A 24,744-nucleotide genomic window follows, 5' to 3' on the forward strand; every position below is an offset into this window, starting at 1 on the left:
TGTATTTTTCTCCCACTCTATCATGATAAATCTATCTGCCCAGTCAGTAGCAGTCCCCAGACACCATCCAGCTTTTCTGGTCTCAGGGTGGGTAAGATGACATTTTGTATCGACTATGCTGCCATCCCAAAGGCAAACAATTCAAATCTACCAACTGCTCCAAGGGAGAAAAGTGGGCAATCTCCTCCTGTGTGATTTACTGCCTTTGAAAACCTACTAGAGGGTCATCTATGAGGTGGTTAGAACTCCAAGGTAAACATTAGTCCTATAGATTACTTTTTTCTTGGAGTCTTTGATTTCCTTCTTTCTCTTCTGCTCCAGATGAATACAAATTGTACCTTAGATAACTGCTCTTAATTTAAGGCTCCAGACACTACTCAAGAAACTAACATGAAAAATATTAAGCTTTATAAATTATACAACGCCAACTAACCAAGCAATTCCACAAGACTATGGTCCTAATCCTTAAAACAAAGAAAAGCAGTCCTTCAAGGTATTTGGTTAGATTAATGAAAAATCCTAATTGTGGCACCTACATGCTTTATTATATGACTATATACACATCTACAGTAACAAACTTAAATCTAATACGGACTGAAGCTCAACATAAAAAAAAACAAAAACAAAGATTCTCACCACTGGGTCAACTAGAAGCATCATGATAGAGAAGAGATTGACATTGTTAACAATTTTCAGCTTACTTGGTTCCATAATCAACACTCTTAGCACTAGCAGTCAGGAAATCAAAAGACATTGGGAAAACCTATTGTTAGGGACCGCTCCAAAGTGCTAAAGAGCAATGATGTCAGTCTAGAGACTAAGGTGAGCCTGATCCAGGCCACAGTATTAGCAAGTGCTTGCTATGTATCAGAGAGTTGGACAGTGAATAGGATGACAGAAGAATTGATGTCTTTGAGTTGTTGTGCTGGAGAAGAATGCTGAACATGAGAAGGTGAAGCCAAGTTGCTCCTGGGAGGGAAGGATTTTGAAGCTCTATCTCATATACTTTGGACATGTTGATAGGAGGGACCAGTCCTTGGAGAAGGACATTATGCTTGGAGGGGTGGAGGGACAGCATATGAGAGGAAGGCCCAGATGAGATGGACTGACATAGTCACTGAGGTAAAGGGGGGTAGGTGTGTCAGAGACAGTGAGATAGGCTCAGGATAGGGCAGGTTTCAGAGCTATTGTACTTAAGGTTGTTATGAGTCAACTCAAGATAATGGTTACCCATAGTGGACAGGGTTTGGTGGCACTCCCCAATTAAAACAAGCTTGGGAGCAGGAGTTGCATCCACTTCAAAACAGCTTGCCTCCAGAAACTATGAACTTGGAGAAACAATGAAGTTATACAAGTGTTCAGGTCTTTCATTCATAAGATTGCTATGCATCCTCTATGACTCAACAGCACTTAACAACAACAATATGCATGTCTTGGTGTTGTTATTAGATGCAGCTGAGTCACATCTGACTCCACAGTAACTCTCTGTACAACAAAAGAAACACTGCTCAGTCTTGAACCTTCTTCTTCAACTGTAGCTGTCTGAGCCCATTAAGGCTGCCACTGTGCCAATCCATCTTGTTGTGGGTCTTCCTTTTCAGTGACCTGGTACCAAGGATGTCATTGTCCAGGCAGTGATTTCACCTGATAATCTGTTGATAATCAACAGAAAGCAGAAGACCCAAAGTCTCGACCCCCCTCACTATTAAGTAGCACACTGGCTGTACTTCTTCCAAGACATATTTGTCTGATGGAGAGAGGAGAGAGGAGAGAGGAGAGAGAGAGAGAGAGAGAGAGAGAGAGAGAGAGAGAGAGAGATTAAAATATCTTTTGCCAGCACCATAATTCAGAGTACCAATTATTCTTCTGTCTTCTAAATAAGGCTACGTGTGAGTGTGTGTGTGTATACACACACACACACCCCTGCAAACATATTTTTCTGGTCGCTGTTGCTTCAAAATGACATATGGCATAGAATTTACCAAAAGATTAGTTTCTTTCTTACATACATTTTAAGGGCATCATTCACCTCCATCAAACTGCACACTTTACCCTCATTGAGTGGTGCCTTTTCCATCACCAAAAGAGAACAGAGCCAACTATCTAGTGAATCTCCTCTCCCCTGAAACCGCAAATGTATCCATATTTAAAACAGAAGTTGACAAATCTTGAACGTGTATAAGCTATCTGGGGACACTCACTAGTCTCCCCAAAATGTACTCTCCTTTACTATGAAGATTATTTTGGTAAAAAATTTTGAAACAAATATTTTGCCTTTTACTCAAGCCATAGGGGCCCTGGTGACACAGCCTTTAACAAGGGGCCCTGCTGACCCAAAGGCTGAATCTCTAGTGATCCCAATTCACTAGTGACTCCAAGGGAAAAAAGATGAGCAGTCTCTTCCAGTTGTGATTTACAGGTGTGGAAACCTTACAGAGAACCACTGTGAATAGAAGTTTGAGTTTTTGACCCGAGCCATGGGATTCCTGCTGGTGCAAAGGTTAAGTGCTTGGCTGCTAAACTGAAGATGGGCAGTTCAAATCCACTCAGTAGTTCCATGAGAGAAAGGCCTAGCAATCTGCTTCTATCAACTTTAAAACTCAAATCCATTGGTATTCAACCAGTCCTGACTCAAAGCTTTCCTCCACCAGTCTCCATGGAGCCACTGGTTGACTGGACCTGCTGGAGATATGTGCAGCTTGCTACCGACAATACCACCAGTGGTTGCTGTTTGCCACAGAGTCAGAATCAACCCTTAGCTGACCCTCCAGTAGGTTTTCAGTCAGTAAATCACTCAAGGAAGAGACAGCTGTTGGATTCAAACCACAAGCCTTTAACACAGCTTCTTATCATACAAGAGCTCTTCTCCCCCCAAAAAGATTATAGCCAATAAATTCTATTCCATCACACTGGGTTACTAGCGTTGGAATTTCCATCATCTCTTTTTTGAGCATCTTCAAAAGCTTCTAAATTGGTCTTCCTGCCTCATTCTTGCGTCCCTGATATCAGGTTTTTCACATTACTGCCAAACATCTACCCCGTAAATCAGACCAGTTACAGAACTGGGTAAATACAAGCTAACTATTATAGCGTCTCAGGCCTTTGAGGATCCATGCCTTCTCTACTTCTTTAGCCTCATCTCACACTACTCCTTCCTCATTTATTATTATTTTACTTTTTTCACATAACAAATATTGTTGAACAACTTATGTGTCAGACACTGGCTATACACTATTAAAGCCACACCATCAAGTAGAGGCAAACAAGATTTCCATACTCATCTATGTTAGAATCTAGCAGAAGAGGCCACACAATTAATCATACAAGTAAAACTTCAAATGTGTATTCCTAAGAAAATATTAAATCAGTTATTGGAGTACATAACACAGAATTTTACTTTATATGAATTTTTCAGGAAGAAAAATTCCCTAACAAAGTGATTACTTAACTAAGATTAGATGGACTGAGTGAAAGAAAAGAGGAAAAGGAAACAGTATCCATGGTCCTGTGGCAGGATGAAGGACAGAGGTAGGAAAACTTACAATAAAGCTAGTGGAGCCAATATGCACAGAAAATGCAAAGAGAGGAAGGCATGTGAAGCTGGAAGGTAGACACCTATTCATTCAAAGAGCAAGGAGTGAGTCAAATTTCAATTCAAACCAGCAGAATCAGTCTTTGGAATCCATTTCTATACTATATGCTTTCTTCCATAGTAATATATTCATATATTTCAATCTATAAATATCTATCAAACACCTACTACGCCTAACAATGTGCTAGATGCAGCAGACATAGCAGTGAGCCAAAAATAAGAAGCAGAGAAATCCTGTCCTCCCAGAGCTTACACTCTGCTGCAGCAGTCAATCATATAAACACACAGATCAGCTTAAAACTGTAGGTCCCACAAATGGTGCAAAGTAAATAGTGGTATCAAATAAGAATCTAATCAAAAGGAATAACACAGAAAAGGAGGATCTTAAGGGTTGTACAACACAAAGAATATAATCAATGTCCCTAAATTGTACATGAAGCAACTGTATGTTCTGATGTGTACAGTTTCAACAACAATAATTAGAATTTAGGGGCAAAAAATTGGTACTACTTGGAATAGTTACTGAGAAAATGAGAACTGAGGCACAAAGACTTGTACACTCATGTTCATAGTAGTGTCATTCACCATCGCAAGAACATGGAAACAGCCCAGACATCCAAACACAGACAAATGGACTGAAAAATCATGGTACATTCACACAATGGAATACTATGCAGCATGCAAGAGCGGTGATTGTGTAAATTATTATTTAACTTTGGAGAGACCAGAGATCATTATGCTGAGTGAACTAACTCAGTCCCACAAGGACAAATATTGTATAAAACCATTATTGTAGAATGAGATTCCAAGGGTGGAAGGATGTGCAGGGGAAGGGTGGAATTAATCATGGAGTTGTGCAATGTGATGGGGAGGAGTGAGGGGAAATTGGAATAATTTGTTCTGGAAAACAATGTATTTGAACTTTGTAAATAAACCAGTATAATTTAAAAAATTTAATATACTCGAATTCAGGGTGACCAAGTTAATTTGACAATGTGAATTACTCAATTGAGCTGTGAAGGATTAAATAGTATGTATAGTTGGGAGAAGGACATTCTAAATTAAGAAAATACCTACATGTCAGGTTCTACAATGAGGCAGCCGATCAAGTGACAGGAGCTAAAGCCAGCCAGTGTGCTGACCTGCAGACAGCTCCAGGGATGTAAATGCTGGAGTTTACAGTACCACAAGGACTCTTTTTCAAAGGGCCCCATGTTCAAACTAATGCTCTTGTCACTGTTCTAAAATTCTTAATAATTCCTTCTTTAAGCTGTGTTTTCTTAGTGAAGTCCAACGGGGGGAATGGAGCAGGTGTATGAGTAAGATACACCCATGTAAAGCATATGGAGCCCACGAAGAGGCTTAGTCAGGAGATACCTGGACCCTGATGTGTAGTCCACAAGAGAAAGGCAAAGGCTAAGAATGGGAAGCAGCCTTGCCTATCCAGTCCCTGAAACAGCTGTACAAACATGAATTCTCTAGAGTAAGCACTAAGGTAAGTTCTGCCACACTTGAGCAGTAAGTTGAGGCAGTATATTACTGAACAAAAACACATACACATAAATTGTGATAAAGCATACCAGAGAGTAATTAGAATTTAGCATCTCTGGATATGAAAACTTCTGTGAAAATGCAAAGAAAATATCTACCTACAGGCTCAGAAATACATATTAACCCCAGAGAAACCATATCTGCCACCCAAGCAGATATAAGCATGCCCATGTTTATTGTGGCTTTGTTCACAATAGCAAAGAGTTGGAAACAATCCAAGTGCCCATCAACAAACAAATGGATAGAGAAGCTCTGGTATATTCACACAATGGACTACTACCCTACACTGAAAAACAAGGAACTCATGACCCTGGAGGACATTATGCTGAGTGAAATATCTCAGTCACAAAGGAACAAATACTGCATAGTGCCACTGTTGTAAAACAGGACTGACATCGGGGTTGGGGGAAACTGAGAAAGATGGGATAAACTATGTAAGCGGCATTGAAACGGATGAGGGAGAGAACTGTTTAAAAGGGACATATGATTAGGTATTATTGTCATGACAGGAGCCCAGAACGAAGGCTGCATAGTGGAGTGGACTTGGGGGAAGGGATTTTATTTTTCCTTTCATAGAGAAGAGAGAATTAGGGGGAGGGGTGACCAGGGAGAAAAGTACAACAATGAATGAATGGAAATCCAAAGTCTCTGTAAATTTTCATTCAAATTAGTAATAAAAAAAGAAATACATATTAAATATATGATCATTACTTTCAACAAAAAAGAATGTTATTTAAATATGAACCTTCAGATGAGAAAGGAAATCTAAATCTTTTTTCTTGACAGAGCATCAGAATATATAAACAGATCTTTTTCCATTCTATACAAATTATAAAGCCTTTTTAGTTTCCAGAATAACTTCTACAAGTATCAAGAAATGACAGAGGAAATAGTAAAATGACAATATATAAATTTACATATGAAAGTAATCCAATTCACAGACAACTGACTCATATGAAGAGTTAAATCATTTTTTAATACTCTTAAGAATAAAGGGCAAGCTCTTGTGGCCTAGTGGCAGGAAACTGCACTGCAATCCCAGAGGGGCACGGTTCAAATCTACCAGATGCTCTGCTGAAGGAGGAGGAACAATCGCCTCCTGTACCAGTCAGATCCAATTTGACAGTACACACATAAAAAAAAAAAAGAATAAAGAGGACAAAGTAAAATATTACAATGAAATGTGCAATGAGTTGGAGTCAGAAAATCAAAAGGGCTGAACTTGCTCAGCATTTCTTAAGCTCAAGGAACTGAAGAACAAATTAAAACCTTGAGTTGCTATAATCAAGGATGCTTTAGGAAGAATACTAAATGATCAAGGAAGTATTAAAAGAAGATGGAAAGACTATACTGAGTCACTGTATCAGAAAGAATTGGCAGATATAGAAGAATTTCATGAAACAATATATGAGCAAGAGCCCATGGTGATGAAGGAAGAAGTTGAAGCTGCTTTGAAGGAAATAGTAAAAAGTAAGTCCCCAGGAATAGATGGTATACCAATTGACATATTTCAGCTAACAGATGTTGCCCTGGACGTGCTCACCAAGTTGTGTCAAGAAATCTGGAGAACAACCACTTGGCCAACTGACTGGAAGAGATCGATATTTGTTCCCATCCCAAAGAAAGGTGACCCAACAGAGTGTGGAAACTACAGAACAATATCATTGATTTCACATGCAAGCAAGATTCTACTGAAGATTATCCAAAAACGACTAGAACAGCACATCAGCAGAGAGCTGCCAAAAGTCCAGGCTGGGTTTAGAAGGGGTCGTGGCACTAGGGATATTATGAAATAGAAAACAGAAAAATCATTGAAATCATCAACCAGACCAGGAGTTGGTTATTCAAAAAGGTCAGTAAACCACTAACAAAACTAATAAAAGAAGAAAAAAAAAGACACAAGTAATCCAAGTAAGAGATGAAAGGGGCAATGTCACAACAGAACCAAGCAAAATAAAAAGTTTAAAAGTAGAATACTATGAAAAGCTGTACTTAAACATGTAAACCTAGAGAAAATGGCCAAATACTTAGAAACTCATAACCTGCCTGAACCAACACAGAATGAAGTAGAACACCTGAACAGACCCATTAAAAAAAAGAAATTGAACAGGAAACACATATGAGCAAGAGCCTAAGGTGATGAAAGAAGAAGTTCAGACTGCTTTTAAAGAATTGGCTAAGAATAAGGCCCCAGGAATTGATGGTATACCAATTGATATATTTCAACTAACTGCCCTAAATGTGCTCATCAAGTTGTGCCAAGAAATCTGGAGAACAACCACTTAGCCAACTGACTGGAAGAGATCGATATTTGTTCCCATCCCAAAGAAAGGTGATCCCACAGAGTGTGGAAATTATCAAACAATATCATTAATATCACATGCAAGCAAGATTATGCTGAAGATTATCCAAAAACTACTGGAACAGTACATCAACAGAGAACTACCAGAGGTGCAGGCTGGGTTTAGACGGGGTCGTTGTCATAGTACTAGGGATACTGTAGTTAATGTTAGATAGATCTTGGCTGAAAGCAAGCAGTATCAGAAGAATGTCTATTTCATTGATTAAGCAAAGGCATTTGACTGTGTGGATCATAACAAACTGTGGCTAACTCTGAGAATGGGAATCCCAGAATACTTGATTGTGCTAATGCGAAACTTATACTTGGACCAGGAGGCAGTTGTCAGAATAGAGCAGGGAAACACTGCAAAATTGGGTTCAAAATTGGGAAGGGTGTACGCTAGGGCTGTATCCTGTCTCCATACCTTTCAACCTATATGCACAACAGATTATCCAGGAGGCTGGGCTCTATGAGGAGAAATATGGCACCAGGATTGGAGGAAGAATCATCAATAATCTTCGTTATACAGATGACACAGCCCTGCTTGCTGAAACTGAGAGGGACCTGAAGCACTTGCTGTGGAAGGTCTGGGACTGCAGTCTTCAGTATGCATTGAGGCTCAATATCAAGAAAACAAGGATTCTCACCACTGGACCAAATGGCAGCATCATAATGGATGGTGAAAAGTTTGGGATCGTTCCCAGCTTTAGTTTGCTTGGCTCTCCAGTCAACACTCTTGGCACCAGCAGCCAGGAAATTAAAAGATATATTGCAATGGGAAAGTCTGTGGTTAGAGACCTCTCTAAAGTGCTGAAGTGCAAAGATGTCAGTCTGGAGACTAAGGTGCGCCTGATACATGCCATGGTCTTTGCAATCACTTGCTACGCATCAGAGAGCTGGACAATGACTAGGGATGACAAAAGGAGAATTGATGCCTTTGAGCTGTGGTGTTGGAGAAGAGTGTTAGAATATACCATGGACTGCTAAGAAAAAGAACAGGTTTGTCCTGGAGAAGGTGAAGCTGAGCTGCTCCTTGGAGGCAAGGATTCTGAAGCTTCGTCTGACATACTTTGGACATTTTGCAAGGAGGGACCAGTCCTTGGAGAGGGACTTCATGCTTGGGAGGGTGGAAGGACAGCACTGGAGAGGAAGACCTTTGATGAGATGGATTGATTCAGTGACAGGGGTAATGGGGATAGGTGTGTCAGAGATGGTGAGACTGACATAGGACAGGGCAGAGTTGAGAGGAAGACCCTTGATGAGATGGATTGATTCAGTGCCTGGGGTAATGGGGATAGGTGTGTCAGAGATGGTGAGGCTGACATAGGACAGGGCAGAGTTTAGGGCTGTTGTACATAGGGTCGCTATGAGTCGCAGGTGATTCAATGGCACATAACAACAACAACAAATAAAACAACTTCAACCAAAAAAAGTCTCGCACCAGATGGATTTACTTGTAAATGTTATCAAACATCCAAAGAACTGCCACCAATTCTACATAAAGTATTTTAGAAAATAGAAAAAAATGGAATTCTACCAGACTCACTCTATGATGCAAATATATCCTTGATACTAAAGTTGGGTAAAGACACCAACAAAATAGAAAACTACAGGCCAATATCTCTCATGAACATAGATGCAATAATTCTCAATAAAATTCTAGCCAATAGAATCTAACAGTGCATTAAAAAAAAATTCACCATGACCAAGTGAGATTCATAACAGGTATGCAGGGATGGTCCAACATAAGAAACACAATCAGTGTAATTCATCACATTAACAAAGCAAAGAATAAGAACCATATGATCTTTCCTATCAATTGATACAGAAAAGGCCTTTGACAAATCCAACACCTTTTCCTGATTAAAACACTTAACAAAATAGAAATAGAGGGGAATTTTCTCAACAAAGTATAAAGTATATAAGCAAAACACAAGAACCAACATCTTTCTCAAGATGTTGAGAGAGATTAAAGGTATTCCCTTTGAGAACAGGAACTAGGCAAGAATGCCCACTACCACCTCTCCTATTCAATATTGTATTGGAAATCTTAGTGATAGTAATAAAACAAGAGAAGGAAATAAAAGGTAACCAAACTGGCAAAGAGGAGATAAAGTTATCTCTATATGTAGATGTTATGACAGTATACTTAGAAAGACTCAGCAAGAAAGCTACTGGACATAGTCGACCAATTCAGCAAAGTGGCAGGATACAAGATCAACATACAAAAATCCATTGGATTTCTCTACAGTGACAAAGAGAATACAGAAAAGGAGCTAAGAAAAATAATATCCATCATCACAATAGCTAAGCACAAGAATAAATACTTGGGAGTATATCTAACTAGAGACACAAAAGACCTTGTTGTTGTTATGTGTCATTGAGTCACCTGTGACTCATAGCAACCCTATGAACAACAGCCATAAACCCTGCTCTGTCCTGTGCCAATCTCACTATCTCTGACACACCTATTCCCAATACCCCAAGTCACTGAATAAATCTATCTCATAGAGGGTCTTCCTCTCCAGTGCTACCTCTCCACTCTCCCAAGCATGGTGTCATTCTCCAAGGACTGGTCCCTCCTTGCAACATGTCCAAATTATGTCAGACAAAGATTCAGAATCTCTACCTCCAAAGAGCAGCCTGGTTTAATCCTCTCCAAGATGAAACTCTTTGCTTTCTTAAGCAGCCCATGGTATATTCAATACTATTCTCCAGCACCACAACTCAAAGGCATCAATTCTCCTTCTATCCTCCCAAGTCACTGACAAACTCTTTGACACATAGTGAGTGATTGCAAAGACCATGGCCTGTATCAGGCCTAGTCTCCAGTGACACCATTGCTCTTCAGTACTTGGAAAGGTCCCTAACAGCAGATTTTCCCATCACAATACATCTTTTAATTTCCTGGCTGCTGGTGTCAAAAGTGTTAACTGTGGAGCCAAGCAAACTAAAGCTGCGAATGATCTCAATCACCACCATTCATCCTAATGCTGCCAATTGGCCCAGTGATGAGAATCTTTGTCTTCTTGATAATAAGCCTCAATCCATACAGAAGGTTGCAGTCATTGACTTTCTGCAGCAAGTGCTTCAGGTCCTCCTGAGTTTCAGCAAGCAGGATTGTGTCATCTGCATAACGCAGATTGTTGATGATTCTTCCTCCAATCCTGGTGCCACATTTTTCCTCATAGACCCCAACCTCCTGGATAATCTGTTCTGCATATAGATTGAAACGGTACGGAGACAGGACAGGATACAGCCCTAGCGTACACCCTTCACAATTTTGAACCATGCAGTGTTTCCCTGCTCTGTTCTAATGACTGCCTCCTGGTCCAAGTATAGGTTTCGCATTAGCACAATCAAGTGTTCTGGGATTCCAATTCTTCTTAAGAGTTAGCCACAGTTTGTTATGATCCATACAGTCAAACGCCTTTGAGAAGCCAAAGCACAAGGAAGAATTCAAGATATTAAAGAGCTGGACAGAAGATTTCAAAAGGCAGGGAGGCAAGACAAAGTAAAATACTACAATGACATGTGCAAGGAGCTGGAGTCAGAAAATCAAAAGGGCCAAACTCGCTCAGCATTTCTTAAGCTCAAGGAACTGAAGAACAAATTCAAACCTCAAGTTGCTATACTTAAGGATCTTTGGGTAGGATATTAAATGATCCTGGAAGTATTAAAAGAAGATGGAAAAAGTATACAGAGTCACTGTACTTAAAGGAATTGGAAGACAGAGAAGAATTTCATGAACTACAGATGAGCAAGAGCCTATGGTGATGAAGGAAGAAGTTTAAGCTGCTTTGAAGGAAATAGCAAAAAACAAGGCCCCAAGAATTGTTGATAGATGGTACAAAAGACCTATTCAAAGAAAATTGCAAAACATTACTTCCAGAAAAAAAAAAGAGAGAGATACTTAGAGAAATGGAAGAATACACCATGCTCATGGATAGGAAGACTCAATAACATGAAAATGACAATTTTACCAAAAGCAATCTACTTTAACTCTTTTGTGTGGCCTACCTTTCACCAGCTATGCATCTGGTCTTACTACCTTTTGCACCTGTGGGTAAAAAAAAAGAAACCAGAGCTGCCACCCAGATATATGCATACCCACGTTTATTGCTGCATTATTCACAATAGCAAAGAGATGGAAGCAAGTGCCCATCAACAAATGAATGAATAGAAAAACTATGGTTTATTCACACAATGGAATACTAAGCAGCACTGAAAAACAAGGAACTCATAAAATATTATGCAACATGGGTGACCCTCGAGGACATTCTTTTGTGACATATCTCAGTCACAAAATGACAAAGACTACATACTACCACTGTTATTAAACAGGACTGACATGGGGGTTGGGGAAAACTAAGAAAAGAGGGGATAAATAATAAATACTGCATTGGAACAGATGAAGGAAAGAATTGTTTGAAAGGAATATTAGGCATTATATGTAAAACAGGCCAAAATAAGAGGTACACTGCATAGAGGACTTGGGGGGGGGGGGAATGTTACTATGCAACAATGAAAAAAAAATTTTAAAGTGAACTGGTGGAGGGGGAGGGGAGGGAGAGGAAATAAAATGTACAATAGTGAATGAATGAAAATCTAACTTTTCTGTAAACTTTTGTTAAAATCACAATTAAAATTTAAAAAATAAAAAGAATCTGCTTTGGGCAGATTCTGATTCTCATGTCTCCTGTTGAATATAGATGAGGTTTGATGCTACTAGATTTAAAAAAGCTTTTCTCAATTACATTTCATAAAGGCTTTGAGAAATAGAAATTACTTGACTGATTATCTCAAATCTAGTCTACTCAATGAGTCATAACATATCTTTTTTTCTTAGAGGTATAAATTCAATGAAGGAGTCATAGCTTTTAAAATGATATGTAACATTCAAATTTATTAAAATGATATATTATTTCTAATTTAGTACACGTTTTTTGCATTGGGAAAAATTCAAGTTACATAAAACCATATATAAATGAGGCCTTTTCTCCTTTTAATGAGCACCAGGGCTAGTATAAATCTTCCAATGCATGTAAAAATATATGCAGTTTATCCCCCTCCTTTTTAAAGAAAATATAAATAGGATAAAACTTGTGATAGTTAATTTTATGAGCCAGCTGTTTGGCAAAACACTAGCCTAAATATTGTTGTAAGGTTATTCTGTAGACGTGACTAACATTCACAATTAAGTTTGCTCTAACTAGAAATCATTATTTCGAGAAATGTCAGTAGGTCTCTTCTAATCACCTGCAGATTTTAAGAACAAAAACAGACATTTCCAGGGGAATCTTATCGCAACAACCCACAGAATTCCTGCTTAAGTTTCCAGACTACCCGCCTACCCTTACAAATTTCAGACTCAACTCCTGTCTGAGGATCCCGCCTGCCAATCTGCCCTACAGATTTCAGACTTGCCAGCCTCCAGATCAAAGAAGCCAATTTCCTGAAATAAATTATATATAGATACACACACATAGAGCTGGACGATGACTAATGATGACAGAAAAACTGATGTCTTTGAGTTGTGGTGCTGGAGAAAAGTACTGAACATACCATGGACCACCAACAGAGCAAACAGGTGTACTAGAAAGGGTGAAACCAAGTTTCTCCCTGAAGGCAAGGATTTTGAAGTTCCATCTCACATGCTCTGGGCATGTAGGCAGGAGGGACTAGTCCTTGGAGAAGTGTGGAGGACAGCAAAGAAAAGGAAGACCCTGGATGGGATGGACCAACATTGTAACAGGAGTAGGTGTGTCAGAGTCAGTGAGACTGGCTCAAGATAGGGCAGGGTTCTGAGCTACTATACATAGGTTACTATGAGTCACAGGTGACTTGATGGCACATAACAACAACAACAGAGAGAGAGGAGGAGGAGGAAGAGAGGGAGTGAGCAAGTACATCCTAGTGATAAGAAGCTGCACTGTAATCGGAAGGCACCCGGTACAAACCCACTAGCTACTGTGGAGGAGACTGATGGGCAGTCTCCTTCTATGCAATTAACTGCCTCTGAAAACCTGCTGGAGTGTCAGCTATGGGTTGGTTCTAACTTGATGGTACATAACAACATACAGAAGACACACAAACACACAAAAGGAAAGGCCTGTTTCTACTTAAAATGTAGCTAAAGGGAGCTCTGGTGGCCCAGTGGCAAGAAGCTGCCTTGCAATCCCAAAGGCGTGCAGTTTGAATTCAACAGATGCTCCGCTGGAGAAGGAGGGGCAACCTCCTCCTGTGCCATTCGAATCTGATTTGAGGGTACACAACAAGGAAAAAGAAATAAATAAATAAAAACGTAGCAAAGAAACTCCTTTGGAAAGGGGAGGGGGAGTGTTTCCAAATGCCATGAATAAGAATCTAGTCCAAGCATTTTTTTAAGATGCCATTACACAGAATATAACAGTTTATTTAATATCATACACTAGACAATTATTTTGTTTAAATTCTTTTCTACAACATCACCCAATAACAAAGACTACAACACCACCAAGACAACATGACACCAAAGAATATAACACCACCTAAAACCAAACAAAACCGAAGAATACAACATAAAACATCACCACACAAAACACCAACACAACTCAATACCAAAGAGGACAATTCCACAGAACATCAAATAATACAACTACTACAAAAGGCAACACAACATTAAAAAAATACAACACCAAAAATTACCACACAACACCAAAAAATGCAACACATAAAAAAAAAAATTCTTTTCTACAGACAAGTATAATCCAATAAACATCCTTCACTTAAGTACGTTATTTCCAAATGACTAGAAGCTAGATTTTAAAAATATCTAACTCTTTAAGGTATTATGTAAGAAACTGCCAAACCATTTACCAAAAATACATGAGTGCTGTCAACTATGACTCAAAGTAACCCTATGAGCAACACACCAAAACCTTACCTTATCTTGCACCATCACAGAACAAGATAGTGACTAACATGTTGTTGGAACTGACTCATAGCTGACTCTCCAGCAGGTTTTCAGAGGTTTTTTTAATCACATGGGGGGACATCACTCATCTTCCTCCCACAGAGCAGCTGGCAGATTCAAAGTGAGTTCCTTTGGGATTACAGAGTGGTTCCTTACCACTATGCCACCAGAACTCCCCAGCATATACAGCCTAAAATAGCATACACAGCATAGAATTGTGAGTAACATACATCATTGTTGTGTGCTATTACATCAGAACTCACAGCTGAAAACCCAGTGGGTTTTCAGAAGCTGTAAATCATACAGGAGGAGACTGTCACTCTTTCTCCTGAGGATCAGTTGATGTATTCAAACTGTGTGCCTTTGAAATGGCAGCAAAACTCCTTACCCCCTGGCCACTAGAGCTTCCAAAAATATACACACTTAAACATGTTAATACACAGAATAGAAACTAATAAAACAGTAAATAATATGTACACACTGATCAAATAAATGTTCTAAAATGGAAGCATGGTCTGTGTTTTAATTATAGATCAAAATCAGCTATATGACTATTTACCATCTCTGAATCTTAGATTTTCTCATTTTTTAAATGTAATAATTCTTCATCCTAGTTACAGAAGAATCAAAGTTAAAAATTTTTGTACAGCACTAAAACCTCATAGATGCTTTAAATGGCATTAATAAAATTTTAATACAATTAAAATAGCCCAAAAAATCTAAACATTCTAATAGAAAGGTGACCTGACATAGTATGGAAATTATCAAACAATATCATTACTATCATATGCTTTCAGCTGAAAATAATTTTTAAAAACTACTGAAACAGCACATCAGCAGAGAACTGATATAGACGTGCAGGTTGGGTTTAGAAGAGGCTGTGGTATTAGGGATATTATAAATAATGTTATATTGATGCTGGCGGTAAGCAGAGAGTATCAGAGGAATGTCTATATGCGTTTTATTAATTATGCAAAGGCACTTGACTGTGTGGATAACAACAAACTGTGGCTAACTCTGAGAAGAATGAGAATCCCAGAACACTTGATTGTGCTCATGCGAAACCTATACTTGGATCAGGAGACAGTCCTCAGAACAGAGCAAGGAAACATTGCATGGCTCAAAATTGGGAAGGGTGTATGCCAGGGATGTGTCCTTCCTCCATACCTTTTTAATCTGTATACAGAACACATTATCCGGGAGGCTGGGCTCTATAAGGAGGAATGTGGCATCAGGATTAGAGGAAGACTCATCAACAATCTGCGTTTTGCAGATGACACAACTCTGCTTGCTGAAACTGAGGAGGACCTGAAGCACTTGCTGCAGAAGCCAAGGACTGTAGCCTCCAATATGGATTGAGCCTCAATGTCAAGAAGACAGAGATTCTCACCACTGGGCCAATTGGCAGCATCAGGATGGATGGTGAAGAGATTGAGATTGTACACAGCTTTAGTTTGCTTGGCTTCACAATCAACACGCTTGGTACCAGCAGCCAGGAAATCAAAAGATGAACTACATTGGGGAAAGTGTGTTGTCAGGGACCTTTCCAGAATACTGAAGAGCAACAACGTCAGTTGGGAGATTAAGGTGTGCCTGATCCAAGCCACAGTCTTCATCATTACTTGCTCTGCATCAGAAAGCTGGACAAGGACTAGGGATGACAGATGGAGAATTGATGCCATTAAGGTGTGGTGCTGGAGAAGAGTACTGAATATACCATGGACTGCCAAGAGAACAAACGGGTCCATCCTAGAGAGGGTAAAACCAGACTGCTCCTTGGAGACAAGGATTCTGAAGCTCCATCTGACATACTTTGGGCTTGGTGCAAGGAGTGACCAGACCTTGGAGATGGAGATCATGCTTGGAAGAGACAGTGCAAGAGAGAAAGACCCTCAATGATATGGATTGATTCAGTGACTGGAGTAATGGGGTTAGGTGTATCAGAGACAATAAGATTGGCATAGAATAGAGTAGGATTTCGGGCTATGGTACATAGGGTCGCTATGAGTCGCAGGTAACTCTATGGAACGTAACAACAAGCAGTTTATGTGTTCCTGATGTGGCTTTGACAACTTCAAGTTCATTCCTGATATACTTGAGAAAATTATACCTGTTATTACAGTTCAGTACCACAAAAATAACAAATCTCAGGTCTATGACAGTTGTTGTATCACTGTGTTGGATCCAACCCATAGCTGTCCCTTTGGCAGGCTTTCAAAGGCAGTTAATCACAGGGGAGGAAACTGTTCATCCTTTTCCCATGGAGCAACTGGTGGATTCAAATTGAGTGCCTTTGAGATTGCAGTGCAATTTCTCGCCATTATGCCACCAGAACTCAAGGTATACGATTAAGTAATCTGGATTTTCAATATTCCCAATAAAGAGAACGTTAGCATCACTTTTTGGCAAGGTATTAAACATACTCTTAAAAACTTGTAACACATAATGAAAGTTAACAGAATACTCCTGGACCTCCACAAGAGAAAGACTGATAACCCGATTACAAAATGGGCAAAAGACATAGAATTTTCACAGAGGAAGATATTCGAATGGCCAAAAGACAGATGAAGAAATGTTCAAAATCACTAGCAATAAGAGATGCAAATCAAAACCACAATGAGATACCATCTCACTCCAGTAGCAGTGGCAAAGATTAACAAGACAGTAAGTAATAAATGTTGGAGAGGATGTGGAGATAGGAACTCTAATACATTGTTGGTGGGATTGTAAAGTGGTTCAACCACTCTGGTAAGGAGTTTGGTGCTTCCTCAAAAAGCAGAACACAGAAATTCCATATGACTCAGCTATTCCATTCCTTGGAATATACGCCAATAAAACGAGAACTGAAGCCCAAACAGAAACATGTACACCACATTATTCACCATCTCAAGAACACGGAAAGAGCCCAGATGTCCAACAACACAATTCAATGGATTGAAAAATTATAGTATGTTCACACAATGGAATACTATGCAGCATGCAGGAACAATGATTTTGTAAATTACTACCTAACTTGGGAGGGACTGAAGAGCATTATACTGAGTTAACTAACCCAGAACCATATGGACAAATAATGTATAAATCCATTATTGTAGAATGAGTATGAAGATCCAAGGTGGGGAGGGTAGAAGCAGAGAGGTGAGGGGAGTGTTTCATAGGTGGTTTTGTTGTTTGAGTGTTCGATAGTGGCTGGGGGATGTGAAGGAGATGGGAAGGATCTGATATGAAAAACAATGTATTACAACTCTGTAATTAAATCAGCATAATTTAAAAAAAAAAACAAACTTCTTGTATTATCATAGATTCTGACAGCCACTCCATGTGTTAAGCAGTAGAGCAGCCCCATAAATTTTTCCTGACTATAATCTGGATGGGAGCAAACTGCTGTGTTCCTACCTTTGAGAGGAGTAAAAAGTCATTCTTTGGGAGGGCTGAAAATGGGTAAGAGAAACTACTGGGTTGCATAGTTTGGGTAGTAGGGAAGGAAATGGGAAGGATCCAGGCAAAAAGATAGGGTAATAATGGGAAAGTTTTATAAACTTTGATGATTAATTTTATAAACATAAAGCAAGAGAATGATTGTATGAAATACAATGTAAATGAAGAATAGGGTGAAATACAATGTATACTAACTTTGTAAATAAAGCAATAAACATTTTTAAAAATTAAAAAAACAAACAAAAAGTCATTCTTTCTCTATAGTGAGCCATATGAAATCCACAAGTATTTATTCTGCAAAGAAGTTCTACTATACTTCATTTGCAGCTTATTCAATAACCTAAATGGGAATTAATTCCAGAAAGAAACAGTGAAGCTACTGTGGCACCCAAAACATTTCCACTTTTTCCAGCAAGTAATGAAAAATCACCATCAGCAAACAAATGGATAGAGAAGCTGTGGTATAACCACACAATGGAATACTACGCTGCATTAAAAAAACAAGGAACTCATGCAATATTATGCAAAATAGGTGACCGTGGAGGACATTATGCTGCATGAAATATCTCAGTCACAAAAGAACAAATACTGCACCACAACAAGATAAAGGTAAACAATCCAATTGAAAAATGGGCACAGGATATGAACAGACATTCAGATGGTCAACAAACACATGAAGAAATGTTCAAAATCCCTAGCTCTAAGAGAGATGCAAATCAAAAACAACTAGGAGATATTATCTCATCCCCGTAACAATACCAAAATTTAACAGAACAGCAAGCAACAAATGCTGGCGAGGTTGTAGAGAAACTGGAACCCTTATTCACTACTGGTGGAAGTGTAAAATGGTGCAACTACTGTGGAAGAAGATGGTGTGGTGCTTTCTCAAAAAGTTGCAAATAGAAATACCATTTGACCCAGCAATTCCACTACTGGGACTACACCCCAAAGAGACCATCCTTGCCACCCAAGCAGATATATGCACACTCATGTTTATCGCGGCTTTGTTCACAATAGCAAGGAGTTGGAAACAATCTAAGTGCCCATTAGCAAACAGATGGATAGAGAAGCTGTGGTATATTCACACAATGGAATACTACACTGCATTGAAAAACAAGGAACTCATTCAATATTATTCAAAATGGGTGACCCTGGAGGACATTATGCTGAATGAAATATCTCAGTCACAAAGGGACAAATACTGCATAGTGCCTCTGTTGTAAAACAGGACTGACATCGGGGTTCGGGGGGAGACTGAGAAAGATGGGATAAATAATGTACACTGGATTGAAATAGATGAGGGAGAAAACTGTTTAAAACAGGTATGTGATTCGGTATTATTGTCATGACAGGAGTCCAGAACAAAGGCTGCATAATGGAGTGGACGTGGGGGGAGGGATTGTAAAACAATGGGGGAAGTTTTCTTTTACCTTTCTCTTTTACTTTTCAAAGAGAAGAGTGTACTGAGGAGAGAGGGGTGGGCAGGGAGAAAAGTGCAACAATGAATGAATGGAAATCCAAAGTCTCAGTAAATTTTAATTAAAATTAATAATAAAAAACAAACAAAAGGACAAATATTGCATAGTGCCACTATTGTAAAACGGGACTGACACTGGAGTTGGGAGAAGACTGAGAAAGATGGGATAGATAAATTACATATACTGCACTGAAACAGAAGAGGGAGAGAACTGTTTAAAAGGGATATATGTTTAAGTATTATTGTCATGACAGGAGTACTGAATGAAGGCTGCATAGTGGAGTGGACTTGGGGAGGAGGGATTGTATAACAATGAATTTTTCTTTTACTTTTCAAAGAGAAGAGCAAACTGGGTGGGGAGGAGTGGGCAGGGAGAAAAGTGCAACAATGAATGAATGGAAATCAAAAGTCTCTGTAAACTTTCATTAAAATTAATAAAAAAAAAAAAACATTTTTTAAAAGTAATGAAAAATCACTAACAGTTGTTGATTTTCCAACACATCCAAGAAAAAAAATCTAAAAATTAAACAAGTGTCCTGAAATGAAGGGGTCTGGTGACGGTTCTACACAAATCTGCTGTGACCTACCTTAAGTGAGTCATTTCTGTGTCTTTTAACTTGAGTTGCCTAAATTGAAATATGGAAGAAAAGAATGCTTAAACTAGGTTTTTCTATTTCAGAATCATTATTTTCTGAAAAAAGTTGATAAAAGTTAAATGCTTATTACCAAAATGTATATCTGGACCCAAACAAAAGAGCTGCTTAAAATTTCCTTATTGTTGTTGTTATGTGTGGAAGAGTTGTAAGTGACTCAGAGCTGACCCTCCATAGAGTTTTCAGAAGCAGTAAATTGTAAAAGAAAAGACTGTTCATTTTTTTTCCACATGGAGCTACTGGTGGATTTAAACCACATGCCTTTGGGTGAGCAGGCAATTTCTTAACCTTAAGTCACCGAAACTCCCTAATTTCCTTGTTAAGCTTCCTAAATTAAGAGCTCTGTACTGAAAACTCTCTTACGATGGTTTCAGACTTAAAATTCTGTGCTAAAAGAAATGTTCAAATTAGCTAAAGGAAAAATCAAGCAAAAGTAATTCTGAAAGGCATTTCGCAATTAATATGAAGTTTAAAACACTGAAAATTGAGTGGAAGTTTACAAATTATAATTGTATTTTCATTCAGAGATTTTGTTTTACAATATCCATTAAAACTGATTAAATCCAAGTGAGCTCTTGTTGCCTAGTAATAAAGGTTTGCACTGCCAATCCAAGGCACACAGTTCAAATCCACCAGCTGCTCCTCAAGAGACAAATGCACAATCTTCTGTGTAATTTATAGCCTCTGAAAATCCCATGGAAAGTCATCTGAGTTGGTCCGACTCAATCACACAGAAAAACAAAAATAAAAATCTTACTCTTATTGCCATTCTAATTTTTTTTTCTCCCCTCCCGCTCCCATCTCAGCCCTGTTAACCCTCCAAGATTGATATAGAATATAAACCTTTCCTTAGGTTTTTAGATAGTGGTCTTATACTGTCCCATTGTAAAACATATTTTTAAAGTAAAAAAAAAAGCAATTCTCTATAAATTTCTTCAGAAGTAGAGATGAATAAATGATAAAAGCACATATTCACCATTTTTATATTTCAAAACTTATTAACTAAAGGGAGATGTATGAATTCCAACTAACCCCAAAGAAATCACACATTCTTATCATACCATCCTACAAGTTAAGAACTGAGTTTGACAAACTTGAGCTTGAGTCCCCAATCTGCCATTCCTCACACAAATTTGAATAAAGCACTCAGCATCTTAATACTATTTGAAAATAATAGTAATAATACCTACTTCATCGTTACTAAAGATTAAATGGGTCATACATGAACAATGCTTGACATAGTGCCTGCCATAACATTTATTGAGTGGAAAGAGTACCAGTGTAGAGTCACACAGATCGGAGTCCTAGATCTAACTCAGTCATTAGGTTAGTAATTATGTATAACCTCTCTCCCACTGCAGTGGAGCTGGAACTAACTTATTCACAGCTGACCCTCTCCACTGAATTTCTGAGGCTGCAAACTGTGAAGGAGCAAGACTGCCCATTTTCTTCCCTCCAGAATTTGGAGCTTTGCAAGTCCCCACAGACTAACCTACCAGAGCCTTCTGCATATAGCCCAGGTCACTGGAACTTCTTTCTCCTATTTTTACGTTTGTTGCACGTATTAATAGTGTAAATTAATAAGTACATAAAACATCAAGTCTATTATGTGGCATGCAGTATGCACTCAATAAACAATATTATTATGTTATTGTGTACCCTCAAGTCGGAAGACCCATAGCTGACCTTTTGGCAACTTTTCAGAGACAAGGGAGATTGCCCAGCCTTCTCCTACAGAGTAGCTTGTGGCCTCGAACCAAGTGCTTTCAGGACTGTAGTGCAGCTTCTTGCCACTAGGCCACCAGAGCTATTTTTATACAGTATTAATACTGGTTTTGTTACTTACTCCTGAATAGTATTAACACTACCATTGCCAGGGAAAACAGAGGTGCAAGGACAGAAGAGAAGAGACAAGTGCAATGATAGATGATATTGTCATCAACATATAAGTACAGGTGAGCTCTGGTGGCCTAGTGGCAAGAAGGTGTACTGCAATCTCAGAGGTGCATGGTTCAAATCCACCAGACGCTCTGCTGGAGAAGGAGGAACAATCTCCTCCTGTACCAGTCAGATCTGATTTGATGGTACACACACACACAAAAAATAAAAATAAAAAAAATTACTTAATAAAAAAAAGTATTAAAAAAAAAAACATATAAGTACAGCAGTATTTTCTGGATCTTACGTTGTTGTTATTGATTGTGGTCAAGTCGTGCACGATTCATAGTAACCGTATGAACAAAAGACCCGAAGCCTTTTTATAACTATTAACGTTTATTAAAGTTCATAGTTCCCAAAGGCATGTTGTTTAGGAAGTGGATGCCATTCCTGCTTCCAATCTGGGTGATATACTCCCATCCAAAGTCTTATGAAAACTCAGCCCTAATTCCTAGGAAAACTTTAGGAATTTCAGTCAAGTTTGTATGTCAGGGATTTTAAGATGCTTGTATTAAAGTCGGAAAGTGAGTAGGTTTTTTCTGAACTTAGTAACAAGAGTTTCTGAAACATCTATTTGGTTTGTGACAAATACACCTAATTTTCACACATGATGAAGTAAATCTTGATCTTGCTTTTATTAGACGTCTCTATTGCATGCATCAAAATAGCTGGTGTTGAGGAGGAAAACATGACTTGCGAATGAATAACCCTAAACTGCTTTGAATTCTTTGACATATATTTAAAGTCATGCTCACGTAATCCCAACCAAATCCAAAGAGAAAAAAATTTCAAAAATGCACCAAAAGTTGATTGTCTTAAAATTCTTACAAAGGCTGGATCGATTCAAGTAGTTAAATGAACCAGATCCTAACATTCAAAAAACAGTATAGAAACATGAGAGTTGTCATTTACAGAACTCCACAGCTAAGGTAACAAAGTTTACTGAGTATAGTTTATCTTTCCTTCTAGTAACAGCAGGGAGTACATTTGTCCTTTGATTCAGTTTTTTCAAACTCCCTAGGTAACCCACTCATCAACAGCGTTACGAATGAACTTTACTAATACTGAAGAGTCAGCTCTCCACAAGAGGCGACCCACAGGAGCTCTGGACTGCACTATTTTGCCCCAATGACCTTGGTCCAAAAGGTTAGCCTCCTTCCCTCCTGCCGGTTCATCCACGTGCTATGGTTACCCCAGGGAAAGAACACCCTAAGGACCCAAATACAGGAAAGGAAAAAGGACGGCCAACAGCACCCTGATAGTCCCATCTTTTTCTTGCCAGCACCAACTCTGCAGCAGCGCACATGCAACCTCACAAATGTGTCCCTAAACCCAAACTCTGAGGAGACGACCCCGACCTCCCTTCCCCGAGCCTGACTCTGCGATCCAGTCTGTGGAGCAGGGTGTAGGGTGAAGACCACGGCACAGAAAATCCTCTTTCCTACTCCAACCCACTGCAGACATCCAAGTGGGATGCTGGCAGCTAGGGGAAGGAGGTTAGCCCCAGGAAGGAGGGACCGAGGGCAGGAGGAAAGAAGTAGGATGGAGAATCCTGCGCCACGCCACCGCCACCTTCTCCTTCACTTCCAGGGCTCCCTGGGGCCCTTCCCAGTCGCCAGCCCAGCGGCCAGCAAGAACCAGCACAGCAGATCCAACCGGAGGCCCGAGGGTCCCGGGACTGGGGGCGCGCGTCCTCACCATCAGAACTTTGGCTGCATTCTCCAGCTGAGCGATCACTTCTGGGGGTCCCAGTGCCGCCGCCATCATGGTATCTCTTCAATGACGCGCCATGCGCTGCATTATGGGAGCGAGCGCCCTGGCGGCCAATCGCGGCGGCGGCCCTGGAGCCCCGCGCGCTGCCCGGGGGCTGTTGCTGCCGTCGTTGACGCCTGCGTTGCGGCCTCGGCAGACTTGGCTCGGCGCCGCGCTGTGCGGCCACAGGGAAGGGGAAGGGCGTATGCCGGGGCGGCGTCGCTGGAGGCCGGCGAAGCCAAGGCGAGAGCCTGGACTAGGACGCGACGCCCGCTGTGCCGCGGCCGGGATACTACCCACCCACACCCACCCCCGCCCGGCCACTCCACGCGCATGCGCCCTGCCGCGAGCCCCACCGCTCCGGCTCCCCGGCGCCCGACTGCCGGGTCCCCCTGGGGTGTACCCTCCCCTCCCTTTTCACTGCTCCCTTTTCACTGACCTTGCCTGAGATGCCGGCCGTCTCCCTCCCCTTCTCACTGCTTACCCCTTCCCACTTTCCTTTTCACACTCCACATCCTACTACGACGTCTTAGATTTGGAACTGCCCGCCTCGCTTCTAAGATCGGACCTCTGCCGTCCTGCTGCTGTTTCTTCGGACCATAGGCTACTGGAACGCTTCATTAGGCAGATTTGTCCAAACATACTCTTTTTTTTTTTCGCCATTTTTCACTTTTTGCTTATTATAGGAACGAGAGACAGAGGGACAGAACTACCTGACTTCTGGTCTCCAGTTTTGTTAACTTCGTTGTGTAAGGCACTCAGAAGAGCGCTGTTGTCTTAGTTATCTAACGCAAGTACCACAAACATGTAACAACAAATTTCATAACAGGAAATTTATTCATTCAAAACTTGTTAATGCATCTTTCCAAGCATGATCTCCCTTTCCAAGGAATACCTTCATCTAGCTTTTTCTTGTGCCGTTGAGTTGCTGTGACTCATAGCGACCCTATGTACAACCCTAAACTCTGCTCTGTCCTGTGCCAATCGCACTGCCTCCAACACACCCATCCCGATGACCCCAGTCACTGAATCAATGCCTTCCTCTTC

General features: G+C 40.0%; 1 protein-coding gene across 1 annotated transcript in view; it reads right to left on the reverse strand.

The window, feature by feature from the left end:
• The window catches only part of XPO4 (exportin 4), a 151,298-nt gene extending 127,586 nt beyond the window's left edge, over positions 1–23,712 (reverse strand). Inside the window, exon 1 of the mRNA XM_006894100.1 lies at positions 23,644–23,712. Coding sequence (XP_006894162.1) covers positions 23,644–23,712 — 69 coding nt within the window. The remainder of the gene's footprint in view (positions 1–23,643) is intronic.
• Positions 23,713–24,744: the final 1,032 nt, after the last annotated feature.

The sequence above is a fragment of the Elephantulus edwardii genome, unplaced genomic scaffold (assembly GCF_000299155.1).
Source record: "Elephantulus edwardii isolate Elephantulus edwardi_28Jun2011 unplaced genomic scaffold, EleEdw1.0 scaffold00135, whole genome shotgun sequence".
Taxonomy (NCBI): domain Eukaryota; kingdom Metazoa; phylum Chordata; class Mammalia; order Macroscelidea; family Macroscelididae; genus Elephantulus; species Elephantulus edwardii.